Source organism: Brachyistius frenatus, unplaced genomic scaffold, assembly GCF_029030835.1.
Source record: "Brachyistius frenatus isolate BFR_SWC_R1_liver_20210118 unplaced genomic scaffold, ASM2903083v1 Contig_30, whole genome shotgun sequence".
In the NCBI taxonomy this organism is placed as follows: Eukaryota; Metazoa; Chordata; class Actinopteri; family Embiotocidae; genus Brachyistius; species Brachyistius frenatus.
The window spans coordinates 3478436-3502601 of record NW_027210629.1 but is presented as its reverse complement, the minus strand read 5'-3'; the positions used below and the strand labels follow the sequence as shown (position 1 = coordinate 3502601).

General features: G+C 41.2%; 2 protein-coding genes across 5 annotated transcripts; both read right to left on the bottom strand.

Annotated features, from left to right (window-relative positions):
• Positions 1-350: 350 nt before the first annotated feature.
• nim1ka (NIM1 serine/threonine protein kinase a) lies at positions 351-14375 on the bottom strand. 2 transcript variants are annotated; one of them, XM_069699577.1, is made up of 7 exons: positions 14237-14375; positions 6806-7356; positions 5243-5575; positions 4956-5068; positions 3307-3428; positions 3033-3179; positions 351-2011 (listed from the first exon to the last, which is right to left on the bottom strand). In XM_069699577.1, exons 3-7 carry the CDS (start codon positions 5527-5529, stop codon positions 1253-1255), a joined length of 1428 nt encoding a protein of 475 aa, XP_069555678.1. In that variant the 5' UTR covers positions 5530-5575; positions 6806-7356; positions 14237-14375; the 3' UTR covers positions 351-1252. The 2 variants fall into 2 exon arrangements, with proteins under 2 accessions (XP_069555678.1, XP_069555679.1); XM_069699578.1 differs by lacking the exons at positions 4956-5068; positions 6806-7356; positions 14237-14375 and having other exon boundaries at positions 5243-5574.
• Positions 14376-15605: 1230 nt separating this feature from the next.
• znf131 (zinc finger protein 131) lies at positions 15606-22666 on the bottom strand. 3 transcript variants are annotated; one of them, XM_069699573.1, is made up of 9 exons: positions 22571-22666; positions 20968-21139; positions 20768-20869; positions 19559-19703; positions 19265-19373; positions 18853-19044; positions 18355-18733; positions 18035-18165; positions 15606-16622 (listed from the first exon to the last, which is right to left on the bottom strand). In XM_069699573.1, exons 2-9 carry the CDS (start codon positions 21119-21121, stop codon positions 16098-16100), a joined length of 1737 nt encoding a protein of 578 aa, XP_069555674.1. In that variant the 5' UTR covers positions 21122-21139; positions 22571-22666; the 3' UTR covers positions 15606-16097. The 3 variants fall into 3 exon arrangements, with proteins under 3 accessions (XP_069555674.1, XP_069555676.1, XP_069555675.1); XM_069699575.1 differs by having other exon boundaries at positions 18355-18730; XM_069699574.1 differs by lacking the exon at positions 22571-22666 and adding an exon at positions 22337-22422.
• Between the last annotated feature and the right edge of the window lie 1500 nt (positions 22667-24166).

The following is a 24166-nucleotide window of genomic DNA, read 5'->3' as shown; positions in this document are numbered from 1 at the left end:
GACACGAGTACGTGGTCTTCTTGGGTGCTTCTGGGAAGTGCCGTTTCACTGCCGCTGTAAATTCTGTACTCTCTACGAAAGAAATAAAATACGTTTCCCTGCTCTTTGCAAACCTGCTCTTTGTAAATGCTGGTACAAAAATACAGCAAATTAAAATGGTCAAAATTATGATTATTTTACAGCAAAAAAAAACAATTAAACTGCTGCCTGTGGAGTATCAGTGAATGCACCTCCGGGCATATTTAGTGTCTTTATTATATTGTATGATAATATTTTGCAGTAAAATATAGCAACAAAAAAACAAAAAAAAGTTTGAATGCTTAAACAATTATTTTATGAATAGAGACTGATGTGTTTCAAATTTAGATTTATTTTAATCAGCATATTACATGGCATCATCGAATTAAAAACCTAATGGCTGAAACTCGTACCGGAATTGTCTCGGTCAAAACTGAAAATGTATTTTGTCACATGAACTAACAACTTTGGTATCCTGGTATTCATCAAAGTTGGTATCCCGGTATTCGTAGCTCATTGTCATTTACTGGATTTTTCAGGCCACAAGGAAAACAATGAGGTCAACCAGTCTAACAGCAGGGACATTTTTATACAAGATACATAACATAAGATATAAAATCCCTATTTATACCATCACAGATATTAAGAAGTACATTCAAACCAGTCTGTTTGATTCCATTACATGATTTTTAAAAAAAACAAACAACTAAGGCATCGAAGTAAAGTGCAATTAAACATTAAAAACACCACATCTCATGTGTTGATTGCATGTTTCACCACTTTAACACTTTAGTATAATGTTGTGGATTTCTAACTTTTCCTTAATATTTCTGCTACATTGATTTTCATAGGGTTTGTACTAATTACAGCATAACTGCGCATTGCATGGGTGTGAGCTGTTCTGTATGCCATCTAAACATCAATGTTTACTTAAATAAATTATATATTTTTTTTAAACATTTTTCAACCTCATGAGAAATACAGGTTCCTGTCAGAAAGATGACACCATTGTAATGATTCACAGCCAGCAACATACAGAGACTAATTTTACTTACTGGAAGAGAGATACTAAAGTAAGAAATGCCAGATTTCAGAAGCTGAGTGTTGTTGTATACCATGATGTCAATTTATACTACTGCACTGAGAAGCACTTTTAAAAATTCTAATGCAATCCATGCAATCTCATCCCAGACTATGAAGTGAATTCATTTCCAGAGCAAAGCAGCAAATTTTGTCACAGAATGACACAGAGTTTTGACGTGTGGCGTAAACTACGGTAAACTTTTAGTCGTTCCTTTTTACTTGTTGTCCTCGGCCCGACTACCTGTGTGACCGCAGGCAAGCGCTCAACAACCCGCCTCTTGTGAGCGCGGTGTAGCAGGATCCGATAGACCCCAGTGATGGAGCTCCTGCAGTCTTTCCCCTGGTTGTTGAGGATGTGTTCTGAGCTGATTCCCAGTGTCTCCAGCGCTGCCTTTACCTCCAACTCTTCCTCCACCAGTTCAGATGAATCGCTCTCTGCTAGGTAGGATGGATCTAGTTTAAAGGGCTCCATGGCTCGAGGGAAGTCCACAGGGAGCAGCCACTCGCACCCCATCATCTGCTCCACGGTACAGCGGTCAGATGGTACGGGTTGGAGGATTCCTCTGATCAGCCTCTGGCACGCCTCCGGCACCCAAGTGGGCAAAATGTAGGCTCCCTCCATGATGCATCGCTTCAGTTTGGCCACTGTGTCTGCCCTGAATGGCATGGTTCCTGTCACCATAAAGAACAACATCACCCCCAGGGCCCAGATGTCCACAAAGATGCCAACGTAATGCTCATCCCGAAAGAGCTCGGGCGCGGCATAAGGTGGAGAGCCACAGAATGTGTTGAGCGTTTCATCTCGGCGGCTCAGCGTGCTAAACCCAAAGTCCCCGACCTTGACACAGGAGCGGCTGGTGTAGAAGACATTTTCGGCTTTCAAGTCACGGTGGATGATGTTATTTTCATGCTGTGGAACAACAAGGAGACAATAAGGTATGTCAGCATCACCTACAGTACTTGCACATTAATTCACTGCCTGAAGATTATCCAAACCATAGTAGATCAAGGTTTAACAATAATACAAATAGGACTTTTTCTTATGTCACCCTTGTGTCATCAATAATGAACTATATTTTATAAGATATAGTGAAATATGGCACTTTTTGTTTTAAATCCAGGTGATTTATTTTGGTAGATTCTGATAAACAGGATCTGGTAGAAGCTTGAAGTTCACCTTCACCAAAACATGTGTTTTGATTATTGTGACACCATTTGGATGTTCGTGCATAAATCAAACGCAAATCATTAGTCCAAATATTTTTACATGTCTGGTAGGGATTAGAGATAGCAACTGAATTTCCACTGATCTACGTTAGTATGTCCACGGCTATCATTTCTTCTAATCCATAAGAGTTTTTGTAAAAACACATCATCCTGTCTATCACATCTAAATATTCTAGGGATTAAAAGGATATTTGTTTTAATCTATTATTAAACTTTAAAAACTCAGAATACTCCTATCAGCAGGTTTATTACAATGTTGATGAGTCTGAAGTCTCAGTTTCTTCTTCTGTTGTAATTATTGTAAGTTAGTTTTGACACTGAATAAATATTTATTGTAAATGTTATGTATACATAACATTTTTTAATTCTGGTTAAAAGCGATGGATCAAATCCTGTGTAGTGAGTAAAGAGTCTGTCATATGAGATTATTTGGGTTAGAAGATTAAATTAAATGTTAATGAACATCATGGTTGATGCTGGTCACAGTAGCAGCAGAATATGTGCATCACTAAAGACGAGTACATTTCTTCACTAACCTATAGCAGACAGTACAGGTTGTCATCATCATCATCATCATCATCATCATCATCATCACTGTTATGACTTCTAGGATTATAGGTATATCTTCAACAAAATAAATTCAGATTGAGATTTCCTGTAATTTTACTTTAACATACCACTTCAATATAAACGTCTGTACTGACCATGTGTTTAACAGCAGAGAGGATCTGAGCCAAGACAATCTTGCTATCAGTGTCAGAAAGTTTCCCTTCTGTAGTAATCTTGGTGTAGAGCTCTCCTCCCCCGGCGTACTCCATCACCAGGTGTAACCGGGACAAAGTCTCCACCACCTAAAGAAGAAAAGGACACGAAGCATTACATATGTTAGAATTCCTTAGTAAGAAGAACACGGGATGTAAGCTATATGAAGTATATATATATGAAGATCAGTATGAGAGGACAGAGTATGAGTCAAACCTCATAGAGGCGTATGATGTTGGGATGGTGTAGTTTCTCCATGCTAGAAATCTCTCTGGACAGCAGCTTCTGGGTCTTCTGATCCAGCTTGGTTTTGTCTAAGATCTTTATAGCCACTTTGTCTGGTGATGCCAAGGGAAAACCTCATGGTCAATGATCACTGAAACATGATACATGTCTACAGCAGAACCAGTTGTATATAGAGCAATTAAAAGCATATGCAGAAATACTTCAAATTGGCATTGCATTTAAGAAAGAAATTTAATTTGGAAAATACATATCTGTTAAAAAGGGGGTTTATTTTTTAATGGGTATAAAAGTGCCCCCACTGTGGCATTTATGATTAAAACCACATCAGTTTTCTAATAAAGTATGAATTAGTTTTTACATTAATCCTCTGTAGACAGACCATAGAAAATGTGAGCTTGGTTCCACATAGCAAACACAGAATTACGCCTGAAGTGACCAAGAGCGACGCTCTGCTGTACTTAATTTGATGGAGGATTAGCTGCACTCAGAAACCAATTTCCGTAATTATGTTCTCCCGGGGGGGTCAATTCCAAATTTGAGCCCTATCTTAAAAGGAACTTTTTGTGTTTGTAAATCAGGGGAAATGGCTCTTTTTCTGTCATACTGCTGGAACTCCAAGTCTGAGCAGATATGAAGGATCGAGCCAGGATGAGGAAATATAACAGGAACATAGAGCGCTGAGTCAGCTGCTCTATGTAAAGGGGCCCCTTTAAAAATGTGCTGAAAATATGGTCACATTTTTTAAAAATATAGTCAAATTTACAAAGATCAAAATACTCGGGCTATGTCACATTCCAACAACTGATATCCCGGCTGTATTCCTCTAAATGATTCATACATTAAATGGGCCTCAGGTAACTGAATACAGAAAAGTTGTTGAGAGGCAAAATGGTGTTGCGATATCTAATTGTGCTTTAGTATGCATTATTAAGGCTGGTATGAGGCCCCCTTTTCAGCTGTGACATAGCTTTCAATAGGAGCATTCAAACTGCATTGCAGCTCATATTGTTTTTGACTAAATGATACCACTTAATGCACACACACACACACACACACAACACGCGTGGGCGTGCATGTACGCGCACATATTCACGTAGCCCATAAAAGCCAGGTATACAGTAAAAAACATATAACCCCTTAAAACATAGAGCATGCGCGTGCGCGCGCACACACACACACACACACACACACACACACACACACACACACACACACACACACACACACACACACACACACACACACAGAGCTACACACTCATTTTCCTCATTCTCTTTAGCCTTTGATGAGGCATGCAGCAATTTTAGCCGTCGCTAAGGAAACTGGAGATCTCTAATCAATCCATCTGTTCGAGGGCAGCAGACAGTCTGTCTCTTTGTGGCTGAATCAGCCCTCTGGCCAGGCACACATTGCCTTGTTAGTGAATTGCTACATAAGGAGACACTTGTTAAGTGTTGCAGCCCATTGACGGAAACAGCTTATCAGCCAACTTATTACTTGAACCTAATAAGAAGCCTGAGGGAGGGTGAGCTTAGCTAGTTTTATTTATTTAATTTAATTTTTTTTTTTTTTTAAAGATGAGTGTCTTTAGACTTCATCCTAGCAATGACAATTTTTACCTTTGGTGAGAGCATGAATTCCCAGCTTGACATGAGAGAAATTTCCACAGCCAATCTCTCCACGAAATTTGTAGAAGCCGATTCTTCTGCCCACTGTTAGCTCACGGACCACCCTGCAGCCAGATTACATAACAGAAGATGTCAAACTAATATTCTTTATGATGTACTGGAGTGGCATTACCAAAAAAGTATTTCACAGGGAAGGGAAATATGAAGAACCCCGATTCCAAATTAATTCATGACCACAAAAAAACTAAATGATTTCTGCTCAATTTCTTGAACCCTACCTTTCATCCTGGCACATATCCAGGTTGAGTCTTTCCAGTGGAGTGAGGCGGCGGATGGTGGCCCCCTCATCGTCTGTGTTGATGTCAGAGCTGTCCTGGCGGCTCCAGCGGTTGTACCTTTGGCCAGTGGTAACCACAACTGTGCCTCCGATCGAGCCTCCGACAGAGTCTCCATTAGACTCCCTGGTGTCGGCCCCTGAAACTGAGCTGTTCCCAGTGGTGCCTGCTGTCCCAGCCCCAGCTGCAGCCCCATCCGGGCTACTCTCAGAGGGGCAGACAGCAGTCATCCTGCACGGGATGCCCAGGGTGGAGTGAGCTTAGCTCATAGCAGGACTGCATGCACAAGAAGAGAAAAGCATGAGCATTTTTCTGTAAGTACCGTATGTGTTGTTCTGACGCACAATGATTGATGTTCCTAGCATTATGACAGCGCCTTTTAAAACTAAATGGCATGAAAACAAGAAGGACAATTGTTTTAGTAATATATTTGATGGTGCCTCCCTCTGACTTCTTAGCAAGGTATCACTTGTGTATTTCAGGCCAACTGCATTACATGTTCTATTTGTCTTTTTCTAATGAAATTAGATTAACATTAAATGGTTTAGTAAAACAGGATCTTTGTTGTAACTGTTATTAGCTCAGTAATTTTCCCCCACTTTTACAATGTGTACACAACAGTTATAATATTCTATTCAACATTTGATTAAAAAAGTAAACAAACAACAGGCTTTTTCTGTAGAATTAAAGACTGTCTGCCTCCCATTAACCATAATCATAGCCTCGGCTATGGAGATATTCTGTACTGTCCTGGTGCCCCATCAACACTTCAGAAGTTAACCCTGTGTATCATAGTGCATTACGCTTTATCACGAATGACAAATTTCATCATAGTTCTCTGGGTCACACAGTGGCTTGGACTTCCTTACAATCAAGAAGTTTTGACGCTTTTGAAGCTTCCAAACTACTTCACATCTCTTCTCTCATCTAAATCTAATAACTACTACTAATCGGTAACGAATAAATATTAGATATCCCTCAAGTTTGCACCAATGTTGGCAGAACTGGATTCAGGCCCTACGGTACGCACCTACTAAAATAAATGAATGAACAACCAACAGGCCTCATACTTAGAGTCTTACATTCCCCTTGGGATTTTAAAGTTTTATTATCTGGTGGTTTTTTATGATTGTTGTGACTGTTTTTTTAATTAATTTATTGATTATTGTATAGTTGTGTTATTTTGTTTGCCGATTGTGTTCTTGTGAATGTTTCTTGTTGTCAGGAGAGGTTGTTTTTTTTTGTGTTTTTTTTATCTCAATGAGATATTCTGATTAAATAAAGATTCAAATAAAAAAAAATGTCTATATAAATATTTGTTTTACACAAACAGAGGGCTCACATAATCCACATGATGTAAAATGAAAATGCTAAACTTAAATAGGTAACCACAACCCATCCGTGACTATCCATTCGTGAAGTAACTGCAATGGCTCCGCTGTACGAACACAGATTCCCAAAAAAGTTGATATCAAGCAGATTTATGAGACAAAATCGTTTACTTACTTTCAGACAGTTGAGCCATTTAGAAGGTAAATCCTTTCAGAGTCCTTGCCCAAATATCATAGCTGTTTATCTGAATCAATTGACAAAAGTTATGAGTGAATGTTCGTCTGAATTTCAACGAAAGAGGACAGAACCTCCGGTCCGTGGGTCCAATCACATGCTGCATCCAAAGTTTCCCAAATCTGTTGCATCTGAAACTGTCCTCGCCTCGATTGAAAATTAGGGTCACTTTGTCATCTGAAGCTTGAAGCAGTCGTTGTCTTGTTTCAATTCAAGAATTTCCACCTGTTGATGTTTTAGTTTTCCTTACTTGTAACGACTGAAGAAAAGAGCACAGACTTGAGATAAACCATGCGTTATTGGATTCATACTCGCTGTCGTCTCTCACCAAGGAGGTCTGCAGAGCTTTAATGGACTCTTTTGAGTCGCCAGGGTATAAATAGGCCGCAGGGTGAGGAGGAGGGAAGAGTAGCTGGATGGGGAGGTTGGTGGAAAGAGGTTGAACAGATGATAGTGTCAGGGTGCTGCCGTGGGGTGGTTAGCAAGACAACCTGGAATAAAGCACAAGAGAGATGCAAAACCATGAAAACATTCCTTTTCATTTTAACACAATTTGCATTTTAAATAGTTTTTCCTCGTGTTTTTTTTTTTAACTGTCAGAACATAATTATAACAATTGTATTAATTCAAGTTTTTTTCACCCTCCACATGGAAGAGTTTGTGAGCATAGGTTTACACAAGTGAGCCTGTGCAGTTTCGACTTGAGTGCCCATTAATGAGAATTGTAATTGTTACTTAATTTAGTGCTTGTGAGTCCTGAATCAAGGGCAATGCAGACTGAGGTTGCCATGAGAGCCAGAATAAACAAATTAGAGATCTTCATCACTCTCCACCACAAATAAGAGACGCACAACCTGAAATACCAGCATGACTAACCGTTATCATTTCAAATGCAGACCATGAGTGATTACTGTCACTCCCTCATCTGTGTTTGTGTGTTTATGTGTGATGTGCGTGGGTGAATATGAGTTTAATGAGGTGATAACTGCCTGCTGCTCTGAGAATTCAGCTCTAACAACATCCCATGAGAGGAAAAAGAAAAGGTGAATCTGAGGTGAAAGAGAACAACAAATTAAAAATACACTATATATATATTTTTTTATATTGATAACTTAAATCAGCCAAACAAAATTAAAAATTACCACGTTTAATTACTCTAATTACCCAAAATACTATGCTCTACGCTCAAATTTTTTTTACTAAAGATTTTGTTGTTTCAAAATGACATTGTAACTGATGGTTCTGTCTCTGACACTGACGCTTCTGAGTGCGATAGGGAAATTTAAGTCAGTGAGACACAGATGAAATCATACTGTTTTCATGTGATTGATTCACATAAGAAAAAGCATACGTGTGCATGTATGTATAAACTAATCTCACACTTTAAAAGCTACTAATTGTAACTTTCGACACACATACAATGGCCAAAGTTAAAGCTCAAAGTGAATTTGGGTAACTGTTTCATCCCACTTGGTATGGAGTGAGTGTGTCGTCCAATGATTTGGTAATTGGTAATGTTTTTAACTATGAGGTAATAAAAATCAGTCAATAATGACATAAGCTGTGGCTGATTTTACAGTTTCCATCCTTAACCTATTAAAAGCATGTTCAAAAGAAGATACTGTCATGACTTAACATGATGTGTGTGATGTCCGATAGACAAGAATAGAAATGGTTAACTTCGTGTAACATGGTGCTTTAAAAAGCTCTTCTCTCAGTTGTGTCCATATTAAGATGAATTGATGCAGGTTGAAGCTTCGCTAGCAAATCAAAGCGATTGTCTTTTGTGAGACCTGGAGTCTTCCAGCCTTCAAACACCTTCCTGCCATCACACCATGAATATCTACGCATTGATCTTAGGCTGCCTAAAAGGACTCGCTAAGAGACGAGAGGCCTCCACTTTACAGCACAAAGCAAAACACGCTGAATACCAGCCTTTTATGTGTGTAAATAAAAAGACTAAAGGACAACAATTGATGAAATAAACAGATCAATAACACTGGTTTGTCCCATGCAAAAAATATCGGTTTCTTGTGTATTTTTGTGCACTGGGTTAAATTGTGTTTTCAGAATTTCTCTGTAACTCATTCACCTATAAAAAAAAAAAATATGAATAATAACTCATGTATCTACTCATGTAGAGTAGGATAAGTTCTGGGTCACAAACACCACCAGCTGTAACAGACCTTGGAATATGGCCACTGGAGGTTAAAAGACTGATGCTTGCATCCTACAATTGTGGTTTGCTTCCACCGGAGAACAAATCTACCTGGTTGCTTGGTGATGGACACTGACGAAGCGTGTGTGTTTGTCTTTATGTCAGGCTGAGGATTAGGCATTAACTGGAACTGAAGAGAGCACACAGTGTTCGCTATACCGTACTCCATCAAGCCAGAGAGTACTCCTGTTAATAATGTGCACAAGCGGACTGAAAGTTATACAAACCCACTAATGCAGAACTACACACCCTGCAATTATACTGTACATTTTTCATACCTTTTCTGATTGTGAATTCAAGCTACTAAAATCAACAATATAAAAATCATTTAAAAAATAAATAAATCAGCAGCTTCATGAAATGGCTCAATTTGCCTTTTTCTGTTTACAATCATTTTCTTTCTTTTTTTGGGGGAGGTTTGGGGGTGAGAGGGGAGGCTGCTACTCAGCCAAGTAAACAACCTTAATCAGTTTAGTTGCAAAACCTTTGAAGAGTATTTGCAAAGCTATATTGAAGGGATGTCTTTAGAAATTAGAAATTTTATAAAGACTGCAGATTTTTATTAAATTAGTAATTATCAAATTTCAAAGATGCTTTTGAAGGCTTGCAAACTTGTAAATGTCCAATACTGGGCTGTGTGTGGGCCTGCCTCTTTTAATGTAGAAAAATACAACCAAATATGCTGCGTTTTAGTATTATACTCTACTTATACAGAAGGATACATTCCTGACAATTCGAAAAAACAATTGCAGACTTACGATCTTATATTGGCCTGGTCACTTTCCTTATCCGAATATTTTACTGACTTGAAGACTGACCAAGTGATGGGCAACAAAATGAGGTGAACTTGTGTATTATGGGCAAAAACCTTTGACTTTTAATGAGCCAGCTGCATCCAGTCCTTAAATCCTTGCTGTTTTCAGTTTGGCAGATCAACAACTTCAAAAAACGGCATATGAATATGCTGTTTATCACAACCCACTCTATAAGTGTGCAAACAACCAGCCCTTCATCAACAAACACATTAAACTTCGCCAGGTACGGGGTCCTTACTCACCAGACAGTCAATCTGTCTGAGGATCCCCGAAGGGAAGAAATAGCGTTTGCCTGGTGCACTGTGCTGCTGATCACGCCGCTAGCATCAGCAGCCTCTTCACACGCTTCAACAACGGAAAGCGCAAGAGCCCCTCAACAGCAGCTGTGGATCAAGAATTGCTCGTTCTTTCCATCTGTTACGGGTTCCCTTCACAAAAATGCCTCTTTGTCTTGTCTTTAGCCAGACAAGGTGTGAGGACAGAGGAGCTGCTCACATGACCAGCTATCACTAAGCACCTGTAGAAGGAGTTCCTCCTCTCTGAAAAGACCCCTTCATTTCCTTTCCATTAACTTTGCAACCGTTGAGCTTGTATCCCATTCTCCCTTTGTTGTTGTCGCTGCTATGCATTCAGGCAGATGTTTCATGCGCTCGTGAACACAAAAACGTACACGCCCTTTCTATGAGGTTTCAAACATTCCGCCAGAAAACACACAACATCTTAACCCCATACCTGCAAATGCCACACCTACACTACAGTTTCATTTTTTTGTGTGTGTGTGTGTTACTTTAGCATGTGTTACACGCATGATGTGTGTGTGTGTGTGTGGGGGGGGGAGTCAAACGATTCAGCCAACTATTTTTCAAAAGCCCTACGCACCGACGAAAACAATCTAAATTACATTTACAATTTACTTTAGTTCACAAGAATTAATAGAATGTGTGCGCATAGCTTAGGCCCCTTGATTGAATGCACACAACTGCTACACCTGACTGGATGCGTAACTTCATATACACATGACCGCCAGACCTGCCTTCACGTGCAATGTCATTGGTGCACTGCTGCAAATGGCACACCTCACTTAAGAATTTACTGAAGGCTATAAGAAGGCTCAGTCTGTTTTCGCCATTATTCTGGGGCGTTCTGTGAGGTGTAGGCGCTTGCTCAGTTCAACTTCAACTTCTTCCATTTCAATCCACCAAATGACATAGAGACACGCAGATGGATCAAAAAAAAAAAAAAAAAGTCTCCCACGATGCTGACTGCTTTGCGGGTAAGGCGGATGTTGTAGATGTCCAGGAGGGAGGGGAGTGCGGAACCAACGATCCTGCCAACGATCGCGGCCCCGGTGCGTAAACAACCACCCGCCGCTATGAAAGGCAACGTGTTCCATCAGATATCGTGTCGAGGGGTACACTCCCATCCTCACGCTCAAGATACCCAGCAAAAAAATCAACTTCGGTGTTTATAAATATTGTCGCACCCTCTAATTGCTCACATCAATGTTTTTTTTCTGTTGGTTTCGTTGTTTAGAGTATCCGAGAAAGCCGGTCGACACTGTATTTGTGGCCCCTGTCTGTTGATATTGTTGTCGTGGCAATGTTATAACTGACTGAAACACCCAGCCACCTGGTTAAATAGCGGTGAAAACAAAATTCACTTTTTTTTTTCATATCGCCTGCCATAAATTCTAGTTTAAACATTGCGGGCATCAGCAGCAGCTCACCATACATCACTTTGGACTCAAGACAACGCGCCAATACGGACGTGTAAATTATCAATCAAACTCTATAGTGCAGATGAGGTGTTTGCTCCAGCCTGCCAAAGAACACGTTCACACGTGTAGGCAAAAATTTGGATATATCAGGTAGACGACACGTTGAAGGGAGGCTGTTGCGTGTTCGTTGGCTGAATCGTCCGACTCCTCAAAATCAACTCATGTGAACCGAAGTGCCAGCGTGACACATACGTCTCCCGCGTCTCCGTTGCAAGTCTGTAGGGCTGTTTTCACCTGACATTAGCAGTCCGTACCGGCGTGGTCCAATCACAAGTGGCCGGCTTTAAGCCGTTTGTTTCCGCCTGGCGTTATCATGTTTCTCTACATGGTTTTTGAGTGACCGGATCTCGCTTCCCCGCTCTAAATGCGAATGAACACGTAGCATATGTGGCCGCGTGCGTCCCAGACCACCTTCGGACGCAGCCTGAGCAGATCGGATCTCAATGAATGCGTTCACGTCGTACTTTTTTGCTGGCCACTCGAGATCCGATCTCGCCGGGATGCGTGTTGATGCCGGGTGGAAACAGGGTCTACGTGAATTGTTGCTGTGCGTAAATAAGCCGATTGACGAGAGTCGGCTGAATTGTTTTGACACTTCGTAACCTTTCTGCAAGCAGACACATGCACGAGCACGCGGCACGCACAAGTGTGCACAGAGGCGGTGTGTAGCGAGCCCTCTCCGCGTGAAGCTCCCCAGTGTGTTAATTGAGACGCACGGCTGACAACGATGTGAAGCTCAACAGTGAAAGAGCTACGACAGGACTATGGGACCTAGGAACGGAGAGGCAGGCCTCTCTGGAATCTATGGGGCAAATATTTCACATCCCCCCCCCCCCCCCCCAAAAAAAGAAAGAACAAAGAAACAGACTGACCTCTAAAGCCCCCCCCCCCCCCCTGACACACACAGTCCAAACCCAAGCTGTACAGTTTACACTAAAACTAAAGCAACAGGAAATAACTTTTGACCAAAAAAAAAAAAAAAACAACAACTAACTTTTCAAATAATCAGCTGAAATTCAGGCTAAATACACGAGCTGGACATTATATTAATTTCACCATTCTTCCTACAACTAATTTGGGATATTTTTGTGTTGCATGACTGCTTTAAATTCCTCTGTGCTCCTACTTTGGCTGTGTACTAAAACCTGTTATTCCCTAAGCCTGCATCAACAGAGAACACACAACACTGTATAGATTCAAGTACATCTTAGTGAGCACAGAGAGCTAGATATGCCTCTGAGGCCTTAACAAGTTACCATGACACTAAATGCAGGCAGCACAATAACATAAAAATGAAGTAGACTCTGGAAATCCTGGTTCCAGTCTAAATCTTTTTGGCCATGTATTTCTTCCGGCTTAAAAGAGCTGTCTGGGGTTGCATGTTATTCACTATCAGCACATCAAAGAGGTTTGCATCAAAGAAAAAAAAAAAAAACACATGAAGCACGATGTTTCATGTTCTCTGGCTGATTGACCATCAAAGGAATAAGAATTAAGAACAAATTTCATTCAGGTGGGAATAATAAAAAAAAAGAACCCAAAAGGACTATTTTTGCTTCAAATAAATGGAAATAGATTCAGCTTCCAATCGACAATACTGAGAAGGATTATAATTGTAATGCTGTACATTAAAGATCCTCTTACATTTTGTGTGTGTATATATATATATGTGTGTGTGTGTGTGTGTGTATATTATTCATGTTCTGGTTATTTACTTCTATAGGCCAAAAAAAAATTAGTTGTTGTGGGTAAATACATTAAATAATTCTAGTTTCAGCAGTGTACTTATCCAACTTGTCCTTATAGCAACACAACAAGCAAAGTTTTGAATAATTATTCTCTGCAAAAACCCTTTTGTGCGACTACACGACAGAAGAAGATCCTTAATTATGCACAATGTGAGTACAAATGACTAGCATTGTTATGAAGACAAGTAAAACCCAGTCAGAGAGCAACAGGTAGTACTTCAGCCAGACTCTGCCTATTCACAGCCCGGTGTCATCAAGCTGACCTCTTAAAAGGGGAAAAGAAGTTAATCGGAGCCATAGACGGTGTCAAAAGTTAAGTATCACACTGTGCGTGCGTCATGTGCGTGCATGCGTGCGTAATTGCCAGTGACTTATAGTTGATGCAGAGTTGAGTGTTTTGGTCGCAATCCTTGCAAAATAGGACTAACATATATTACAATTGGACGTTATAGAAAACGCATCAGGAGTCTCACTCTCGTATCATTTCGACCCATAGTAGTTCTGGTACCCGCAGACATACCGAGATGCCGGGGGTCGCTGCACGGGGAAAAATATCTTGTGACTGCGGCGCAGCCTGTTAAGGTTTTTAGGAAGATGTTTTTGCAACGACATGCGCGTATTCGGGCGAAAGCGTTCTTCCGAGGAAGTAAATCTCGAAGTGCATCAGTTCATTGATCTGTCTGACCGCGTTCAGTGACAGTCAACAGTTAATATCCCCCGCAGCAGGCCATTCCCTGTGAAGCCGGGCACGTTCGAACACAACCGTACCGCGACAAAAACACCAACGGTGTTGCGTGGGAGAATTCGTCTCACCTGGCCGGGTGTCTCCGCGGGTCCGTGGGGCGAGCGTTTACCGAACTGGCTGCAGAATGCATCTTCTCCGACGGCCGGTGACATTGAGCGCACTGGCTCTGCTGCAGCTGCTCCCCGGTTCAGTCCGTTGTGAAGGAAATCCGCTTAAAGAGCAGGTGAGCGGACGAATCAACGGCGGCCCGAGGAGTCCACCGTGCAGCTTTCGTCCAATGAGATGCAAGAATTAGGACCGCTTGGGTTCGGTACCGCAGGCGCTGTCCCGTGCAGCGTGCAGGTGGCGGGAAGCAGCAGGTAGCCCGACCTGTGCGTGTCACGCAACATGCTCACTGATCGGGCTATTAGTACTGTAAGAGGGTCAAAGTGGGGTGAAGGGACCAGCGTGGGACGCTGAAGGGATTGTAAAAGATGTGCGGATAAATGGTTAATACCACACCGGTCACTCACAGGTTGCGGTCTTTAATATGCAGTTCCTTAAACTTAAACTTCAGCTGTGTCTGTAGACTGCAAGCTGATTTGGCGGCTTCAACTGGAATAATGAAACAAATAGAATGTATGCGAGTCTACTATCGAGGTGTTGCATAATCCTGTGATTACATTTGCTCTCAGGCCACTAATACATTCATCTCATTAATTTGTTGGAAACAAACAACAACAAAAAAGGTCAAGTCCAAATTAACCTTCATTGGACTAATCGATAATTGACACATGGCTGTAAAATACTCCTGAGAGGTTTTGAATCAACCAGTAGAGCTGAACTACAAGGAGCTACTACTAACTTTATTTCTCATTACAAATATTTACCAGAAGCTTAATGATACTATTTTGGAAGAAAATAATCCACAATGTATGGTTTGCCAACATTGGTCTGTATTACACGCCCTCTGAACCTACTTTAACTTATTTTCAACCAGTCCGGGCAACGGGAGCAATTTGTAAAAGCAATACTGAAATATATTCAGTCACCATATAAACATAAAATGCCCCAGCGTTGCACATTCATGCTCCCAGAATGGAGCAACTTCAGCCTTAATGTGGAGAAGTGTTTCTGGCGAATACAATGATCACTTATTTTTGTCCTTCTGGTGTTGTTTCAACAAACTCCTGAGGGAAATATCTCTTTTGCTGCAATAGCAGTCAGTTGGTAACTTTGTGTCTGTCGTTTGGGCCAGGGGCTTTATAGGGTCCTGCAGTGTTGGGTGATAATACTTTGTCCGTTCATTGCTGTTCGCATTCTCTTCCAAGGAAGAAAGCGACACCTAAAATTTCAAGGTTATAATACGCTCAACAGCCTTTCTGAATATACCCGTACCTCAATATGTAAATTTTAAAACCATCAAGATCTCAGGACGTGGATGAAAGACTAGCCCACTCTCCAAACCAGGTTTATTCCATATCTGATTTTTTTTTTTTCCTACAAAAACAGCCAAAGTCAATATGAAAATAAACAAAATAATAGTATTAACACTGACAGATGCAAAATGTAATTCATTGTAAAATTGTCATGGCAAGTCACCCAAATTTAAGGAACAGAATATAAATTTGAGATAAAAAACTGGGCCATTTAGAAATGACATACAAACAGACTGAAGACACCAAGATTGTGGGATATGATGGCAAATAGCTTTAAAATAAATACAGCATCATTAGCAAGAAATAATAACCCTGTTTATAACTCAGAGTTGAAAGAGTGGACATGGTGGGAACAGAGACATTCAAGGTGACAGCAGGACATGTTGAAGTGACATGCTATATCCCACATGCAGTGATCCGTGTGAAAAAGAAGATGTCTGCTGCAGGACGGTGCAGCTGTTCAGGACTGATAGTGTCCTGCGGGTCTCTTAAGACAAACCTTTTCACGTTCTCATACAACCACTGTTTGTTCTGCTTCCTCAGCATTCACCATCTCTCCCTCCATCTCTACTTCCACCTGAGAGTTCACCACCTGCTGACCGTCCACTTCCGTTGTGGTCACATGCACCACCTGGATCTGCACCCCGGCCTGCTTTAACCTCTCCATGTCCTCCTCACACATCTCCGCCATCCCTCCGTCCTCCACCACGACCGTTGCCGTCTCCTCCATTTCCATCACATCTACGGGCTCCACTGTGACGTGTTCCACCTGAATCCCGTCATCCAACAGGACGGTGTCAGTTCCTTCTATGCTCTGTGTTGCTATGGCGAGAGCGGCGGTTGCGGCAGAGTCAGTGACGACCAGCTCTTCGGCTGACTTGTCCTCGATGGAATGGATGTCTTTCAGGTGGGTCTTCAGCTCTTTGGGGTGGGTGAACCACATGTCACACACGGTGCAGTGGTTGGGCTTCACTCCAGTGTGACTCACAAGATGGTCTTTGAACTGGTCCCAGCTGTTGAACACACTGCTGCACACCTGATGGAGAAGGTGGAGGAGAGAACAGTAGGTCATGGTCAGAAGAAAACAGAGAACCATCGGCATTCTTCCTTTCCAGTGTCATAGGAAGTGAACTGATTAAATATACGACATTCCAAGATGTTGCCGGGGAATATCAAAAGATGAATTGATTAATCATGTGGGCAAAAAAAAAAAAAAACAGTGTGAAATAGCCATCAGGATGTACTGGTGTGTCCTGGTGTTGTCAAACCAGGAGCCCAACAAATTCACACATTTAAGAAAATGGAACTATTTATTTATTAACATTTAAAAAGAGTTAATAGTATAAACAGGAAGTGAACCCTTCGATTTAATTACTAATGAAGTTTAGCAGTAACAACTTTAAGCATTAATTGCTTCAACCCGTATTCTTGTGATCTCTTGAGGTCAATTCCAAAGCATCTTCATTGGCTTAAAGTTGGGGTCCAACTGGAAAACTCCAAAGGGTGAAGTTTCTGTCATCCTATAATACTTGTACTTCAATGTTTAGAGTCACTGTCCTGCTGCATCACCAAACTTCAACCGAGCTTTAGCCACCCTAACAAAATATCCCGTAAAATACCTTGATAATCTTAAAAACCCATCTTCTCTGCATGAATCCCTAGCTGTTTGGGCCCTGAGGCTGAATCATGTGTCCCGCCACCGTACTTCACCTTTGGGATGAAGGTTTAATGTTGTTATGCAGTGCCCTCCTTATTCCGTAGGTAGTGGTCTTTCTAAATAATTCAACCTTAGTTTCATTAGTACACGAAATGTTTTCCCATTCAAGTTATTAAGTAGGAAAGCGGTGATGGCTTTTTTTTTTTTTTCCCCCTGGAGAATAGTGTTTTCTTCTGCAGTGTCCATGTGGCATCATCATTCACCATGATTTGTATTTGGTAGTTTCTAAGCAAGGGTTTTAAATAGCACATTTCTTTAAACTTTTAGCTCTTACTATGTGGTTTTGTTTAACCATATTGAGATCTATGTATTATACTTCTGGTGTCAGTTCAGCTGGGTGTCCACTAGTAGGGAGAGTAGCCACAAGACTAAATTGTCTTCATTTACAGATATTTAACAGTGTGTGTTCTATTAAGTATCCAAAACACTTTGAGATTGCTTTGCAATCCTTTCCAGCTTTATACGAATCAACTGTTCTTGATCACAATTATCTTAGTTTTAATTTTGTGAGGAAAGCTTAACATGACCATGTGTTTCTTGTAAATAGCAAACTCAAAATACAGATCATTCTTTACTTATTCTTGCCAGTGTATCAGATCTCTGGGCATTATGTCTTTCTGTATCAAGTAAACCCCATATGTAAAACAAAATGTAAAAATTCTGAAAATCCCTTTTGTGCTGCCGTGCGGGCAGCAGACCACTTGATGGCCTTGATTCGGGACAAATTGTACCTGGCATTCATAGAGCTTCTTGCGTCCTTTCTTGGCTCCGGCCCCATTCTGACAGGCTGCCATATGGCACTTCAGAGTGCTGTTCCTTGCAAATCGCTCATGACAATCTGGGCACTCATAAGGTTTTTCTCCTAAAGATGGGCACAAAAACACAGGCAAATATCTAAATGCTACATATATAATAACAGGTCAGAAAGACAAATAACAAATGATGGTTAGGTACAGGGCAGTGTACTTTTCAAATAAACTGAGCTCAACCAGCTTTATCCAATATCTTTTTTTTTTTTTAATATATATACATATATATATATATTTCTCACCAGTGTGCTTCCGTAAGTGTTCCTTAAAGTGTCCGAAGTGGTCAAAGTGCTTCTTACAGTATTCACAAACATGCACTTTCTTTTGGGGTTTCTGGTTTTGAGACAGTTCCTCTGCATCAAAATGAAACGTGCTGATGTGCTGCTTCAAGGCACCCTCCCGCGTGTAGGCTTTACCACAGTGGCTACACACATGGGGCTTCTCCAGCGAGCCCAGGTGTGTTTTCAAGTGCTGTTTGAGGTGGTAGTACAACTTGAAGCTGCGGTCACACTTGTTGCAGCGGAACATGTTGTCTACTTGGGAAATCTGGACCTCTACGACTTCGACGTTCTCCAGGACCTTGGAGGCAGTCACAGTTTCCTCCTGATACACAACTTCCTGCTAAACACAAACACAGGAATAACAAACTTCAATCCTTTCGCATCCAGAAGTCTTATATCCACAGTTTACCAAATAATAAACCAGAGGAACATGAAACTTTTAATAAAAAGTCATTATACCTCTTCTATTCCTCCCTTCTTGATCACCTGTAGCGTCGGTTCCCCCTGCTGATATTTGCTAGTTATGTCAGCAAGAAGAGCCAAAGCAGAGTCGTCTGATGCTGCCTGAGCATTCCTTGCTGCATCGACCACCTCCTCCAGCCCCGACTCCTCCACCTCAATGGCACCTTCTCCGATCACTTCAATCTCCACCTGTAGGGCATTGAAAATGATTGAAAATTGACTGAACCAACTAAATGTGGATAGACTGAAAGTCATTTGTGTTCACTTCAGATATCAGACAGCTGCAACACTAAGGATGAGTTTCAGCGTTGGTCACATGCAGGCAGGCACTGAATTCTCAGCCGTGATACCCAGTATTTTTCAAGGAAAATTATATCGGTGTTGGTGCGACCCTCATAAACATACTGACCTGCTCCCCTTCCACTGACGGTAGAGTTTCTGTAATCACATTAGACGTCTCAGCAATCTTCCTCTTTTTACCTTTGCTCCTGGCCGTCACAGAGGGACTCTCATTTATCCTACAAAATGAGATTAGCTATTGATTAGACGTTAAAGAGTTTATACATAAGAGTCCTGAGAAAAAAAACATATTCCCAGCTCATTAAACAACTCAGCAGTACATACGTAAGTGTCATCAACTGAATTCTGATAGTGACACAATTGAGCTTTTAAAAGGTGACATATTATTAGATTTAAATCTCACTTATTATCGAGCGCCTTGATGGCCTCCTGCATTTGTAGGTATTCAGCAGCCTTCCAGACATCAAAGGCCTCCTCTTCTCCAGCTATGGCTAGTGTGGCTGTGTAGGTGAACTCCATCAGCTGACGAAAGGCTGTGTTGCTCACTCCTGTTAAAAAGTGACGGAGCAGCAGTGGTGAGGAAAAGCTGATCCACATAACATAGTGATAAAGACAACATCCCAGCTGGACACATTTGAAGCATAAAACACATTTTGTTTGTAGCTCAGCAACTAGTAGACTAACTAGAAGACTGAAACTATTCTGACCTATAATATCAAATTGTGATTGTTTAATAATGGATTTGCATTATCTTTACGATGAATAACATCAAATTCAGCACCTATATCATTTTAATTTCCCAATATATGAATACAAAAACATTTCAATTTGTATTTATTTTCATAACTATGCCATTGTTCCAATAAACTTATTAAACCTTTCTACTCTAAGAGCTGGGCACGTGATGATTATTCTAGAAGTAGCAGCAATAAGGCAAGCAAGAACAGTTCAATTAGGGAAATACTGCTCACTGCAAAGACAATGGCTCTAGGTCCAGCCCCCCACCAAGTCAGTGATACAATCAATCATAGCAGCACACACTGTCAGTCAACTAATCCCAAACCCTAGATTTAATCTTCACTAGGCTTCAGATGGACTGCAGGTCTAATAGTCCAGAGAACACTGCTTGCAAGGATTAAGAAGAAGACGCTGTACAAAATTGCCAAAGCAGGTCTTAAGAATTTCTTTTAGCTGTCACCATTACATAGTTTGTCCACTAGAGAGCACTAACAAGTTTCTTTTTTTACTGTAATATGTCCTGATCTGAATGTATGTTGTGTGTTTTTTTTTTTATCTGCGAGATCCACATCGATACTGTCGTCACAGTTTTTAAAGTTTCAAATACTGATCTTGTGATCAATCTCAAAATCCAGTATGATTAAAACTGCTCATTTGAAGTATAAAGTGTAGTAAACGTTAAAATCATAATTCAGTTTTGTAAACTGCTAAACTACAGTATTCACATTGATAACAAAATTGATCCAAGAATGGCCAACACTTCTCTGTTTGGACAATAACCTTAACATCGACGTCATTTTCACCTCCAAATAAGGTTTTACTCTTCTGATACATCCGAGGAAGATGTTTCTGGCGGTTGCCTTTCCTGACATACCTTCTATCTCCACCAGTGGCTCCTGGGTAAAATCCTGGAAGAACTTGTGAAAAAACTGACTGCATGCTGCCAACACTGCTTTATGGGCTCTGAACTGGTGTCCTGCAATAGACGAGAAACAAGAAATACGTAGTGTTGTTTATGAATATAAACCAAGACATCATAAAGATCATCTACAATGTAATTTGGTAATGCCTTACCATCCACGATTAAGGTAATGTCTGTGAACTGGTCCAGCTGCCGTTGTTCATTAAGTTTATCCATCATGACTTTGTAATGTGCTGGGTACTCACTGCCTCCACTCCCCACCACCTCACCCTCCACCTCGACCTCCACCTCCAACTCCGCAGCCATTATTCACCTGATCCTCCTCTGCAGGAATAGAAGAAAATGGACACACAATTCTGAATATCAATAAAGAAAACACACGGATCACGGACTGGTTCCTGGTTCCAGTTTGTCTACATAGTTTTTATGCATTGTCATAATTCAAAAACAGTTTAGAGAAGATCCAACGCTAAAACCCACAACAATAACACGACAGATGTTCTTTCACAACGCTGGATCAACTCGTAAATTCACACCTGCAGTTATTTACCGGTGATGAAAATAAAGTCTCACTCTGTTAAGGGAGAAAGGCCGTTTACGCTTTTGAACGAGTGACGACCCTCTTGTAAAAAAACACTGCAAAGCGGTCTGATGAAACCTCACACCGCTGAAGATGACCCGGTGAGAAAGTCGGACAGTCGGACAGTCGTTTCCCAAATATTGAGACACCGCCCCAAATTTTAATTGTCTCTAATGTTCAAAAGTCATCACTGCAAAACAGACACTTCTCTAAATTCAGACTTTTTTTTTTTTTTTTTCCCCAAAGACTGTGAATAAAGCAGGGAGTCTTGGAAGAAATGTGCGGCTGGTGAAGAGACGTGACGATCTGTGGATGCATTCTCACTGAAACCCAAAGATGACTGCCAGACAGGTAACTCATGTACCACAGCGTGCAGCACCCCCAATCAAACAGACTGTGGATGCAAGATGCGTTCAGACCTGCACATGCTGAAGGACAAACCTATAACCTACACACGCTACATTGCATTGGTGTATTTTCTAAGTTGGATGGACATATAACTTCAGACTACTGACATGTGATTTGTTGGGATCACGTCGCCTTCCTCTTACTTTTGACTTGTAGAGTCAAAAGGTTTTACAACTATGCATATTATTCCAAAGTGAATGAGGAGACGCAGAAGAAATAGATTTGTATAAGTTTAATATTATATCGCTGAATGATAAATAAATGCGACGCAAGGAATGAAAAAAAAACACACCGCTGCTGGATTTTAAGAGCGTGCAATCACGTACCACTCGAGGAGAGGTTTGATATAATTCATAATCTGATATAATCCAACCCTTGATTTAACACATGGAGTTTTAATTCATCTTGACATTTCTGCTAGCCGAGCTCCGTGTTAGCCAAACTAGCAAACACACAACCCTACCCCTCCACCGAGGCACAAGAGACAACACTTCACACACCCGACGGAGACGTACGACCCAAGCCCAGCTTACCAGGAGGAGATATACACGCGCAACCGTGTCTATACTGGCACATGACAGATATAAACATGGTGCAACCCCACGGTGTTGCAGTTAACGGGCCTCTTAGCACGCTCGCCATTTCGTGTTTGACAATCAACATTACGTCATCAAACCGCGCATTAAAATTCACTTTTCCCTGACAGATTCCCTCATTATAACCTTCGGGGGTCACAATGCGCGTTTAAAACCATCGGGTATACGTACCTCGAGTTCGGTTACGCCACTTCTGAAAGTTGTTCCGCGGTAATATTCCCCTCGACGCGTGTACCGCTGTTCTACTCTCGTTGCTCCCAGAAAGGGCGGTCGTTCCGCCTGCAGGCCTCGGCTTCCCAGAAACCTTTGCGAAAGTCAAGGACGCCGAGCAGCGTTGCCTAGTGACGGCAGAACCAGGGCAAAATGGACCCGTCAAAAAAGTGTCGTTTCACTCAATTCATCAACATTGCGCTGGTAGCGAGTAACTTTCTCCTTTATAGTAATGCGAGTATATATATATATATATCATTTTGCCCCGTAAGTTGGATTGTGTCCTAATATGCAGTGTGAATTGTGGACGCTCCACGTGCACAGATGTCACACGTGTTCTAAACAAAGTCCAAAGCCATTCAGTTTGCCAAAGGTAAACAAGGGAGTGTCAATGCACAAGAAAGTCGGCAAAATGTCCTGACTTAATGGAGCTATTATATAATAGCTTATATAGTTATTGTCAATGTGAGCTGCATCTAACTGTTAAGCCAAGTGTCAACCAAATGTGGAGTACCTCAGAGAATCTCTGCAATCACAAAGGTTTGTGAGATAAGGCACCTGTGTCACTTCAGTGTACGTTTTTTTTTTTTTTTTGGTATAGTTTAATGTGGACTCCTCGCATCAGGTCATATCTCTTGGAACTGATGTGCATTATTACATGTGGGTCATTGTGCCCTGTAAAAGGGCCTATCCCACACTGTCAAACTCTATAAATGGATAACGCTGGGTCATAGAAGAAACTAGTTCTGGTAGGACACTCGTATTCACGCGTCATGATCTGCTGGATCAGTTCAAAGCTGCACTGAAGTTGTCACATCTCACTGCTCAAAGCCATTGGTAACCACATTGACTATGCATTGATGCATTTACAGTTGGTGACACTTCACCACAGTCTCCACATGTCCCCCTCTGATTCACACCCTCTTAAGTTTACCAATTCCTCCAAGAGAGATTATTTATTCATTATTTATTAAAGTATAATTCTGGTGTATACCCTGACTTCTTGTCATTACATCCCCCCCAAAAAACTATAAAAGTAACTAAAATTATACAACTATTTCAACAGACATTGGTACGGTATGTGGCTTGAGTGTTCCTGGTAGAACTGCTTGAATCAGGACAAGCAACCAGAAATCAATCTGTTTGCACGACTATCTCAAATATGACTGATGGGAAAAAAAAAAAATTTGTCTCTTCCTCTTGTTTGCATTGTTGCTCCGGAAAGTCTCTTTGGGTTTCTCTCTTATTTGCAAGTGATTCATTTTTGTTTTACATTCCGCATCTAATTGACGATTCCCTCGTGTCCTTATTTTGTGACCTACAACCAACTCAGTATTACCATATGAAAGCAGATACAAAGGGAATGGGAGTGACTGTCAACTGTTTGTCACTGTATACATTGTGTGAACATCCATCCATTATCTATACCCACTTTATCCTGAACAGGGTCATTGGAGCCTATCCCAGCTCACTTTGGGCGAAGGCAGGGTACACCCTGGACAGATTGCCAGTCCATCACAGGGCCAACACATAGAGACAGACGGAAACAAAGACCAT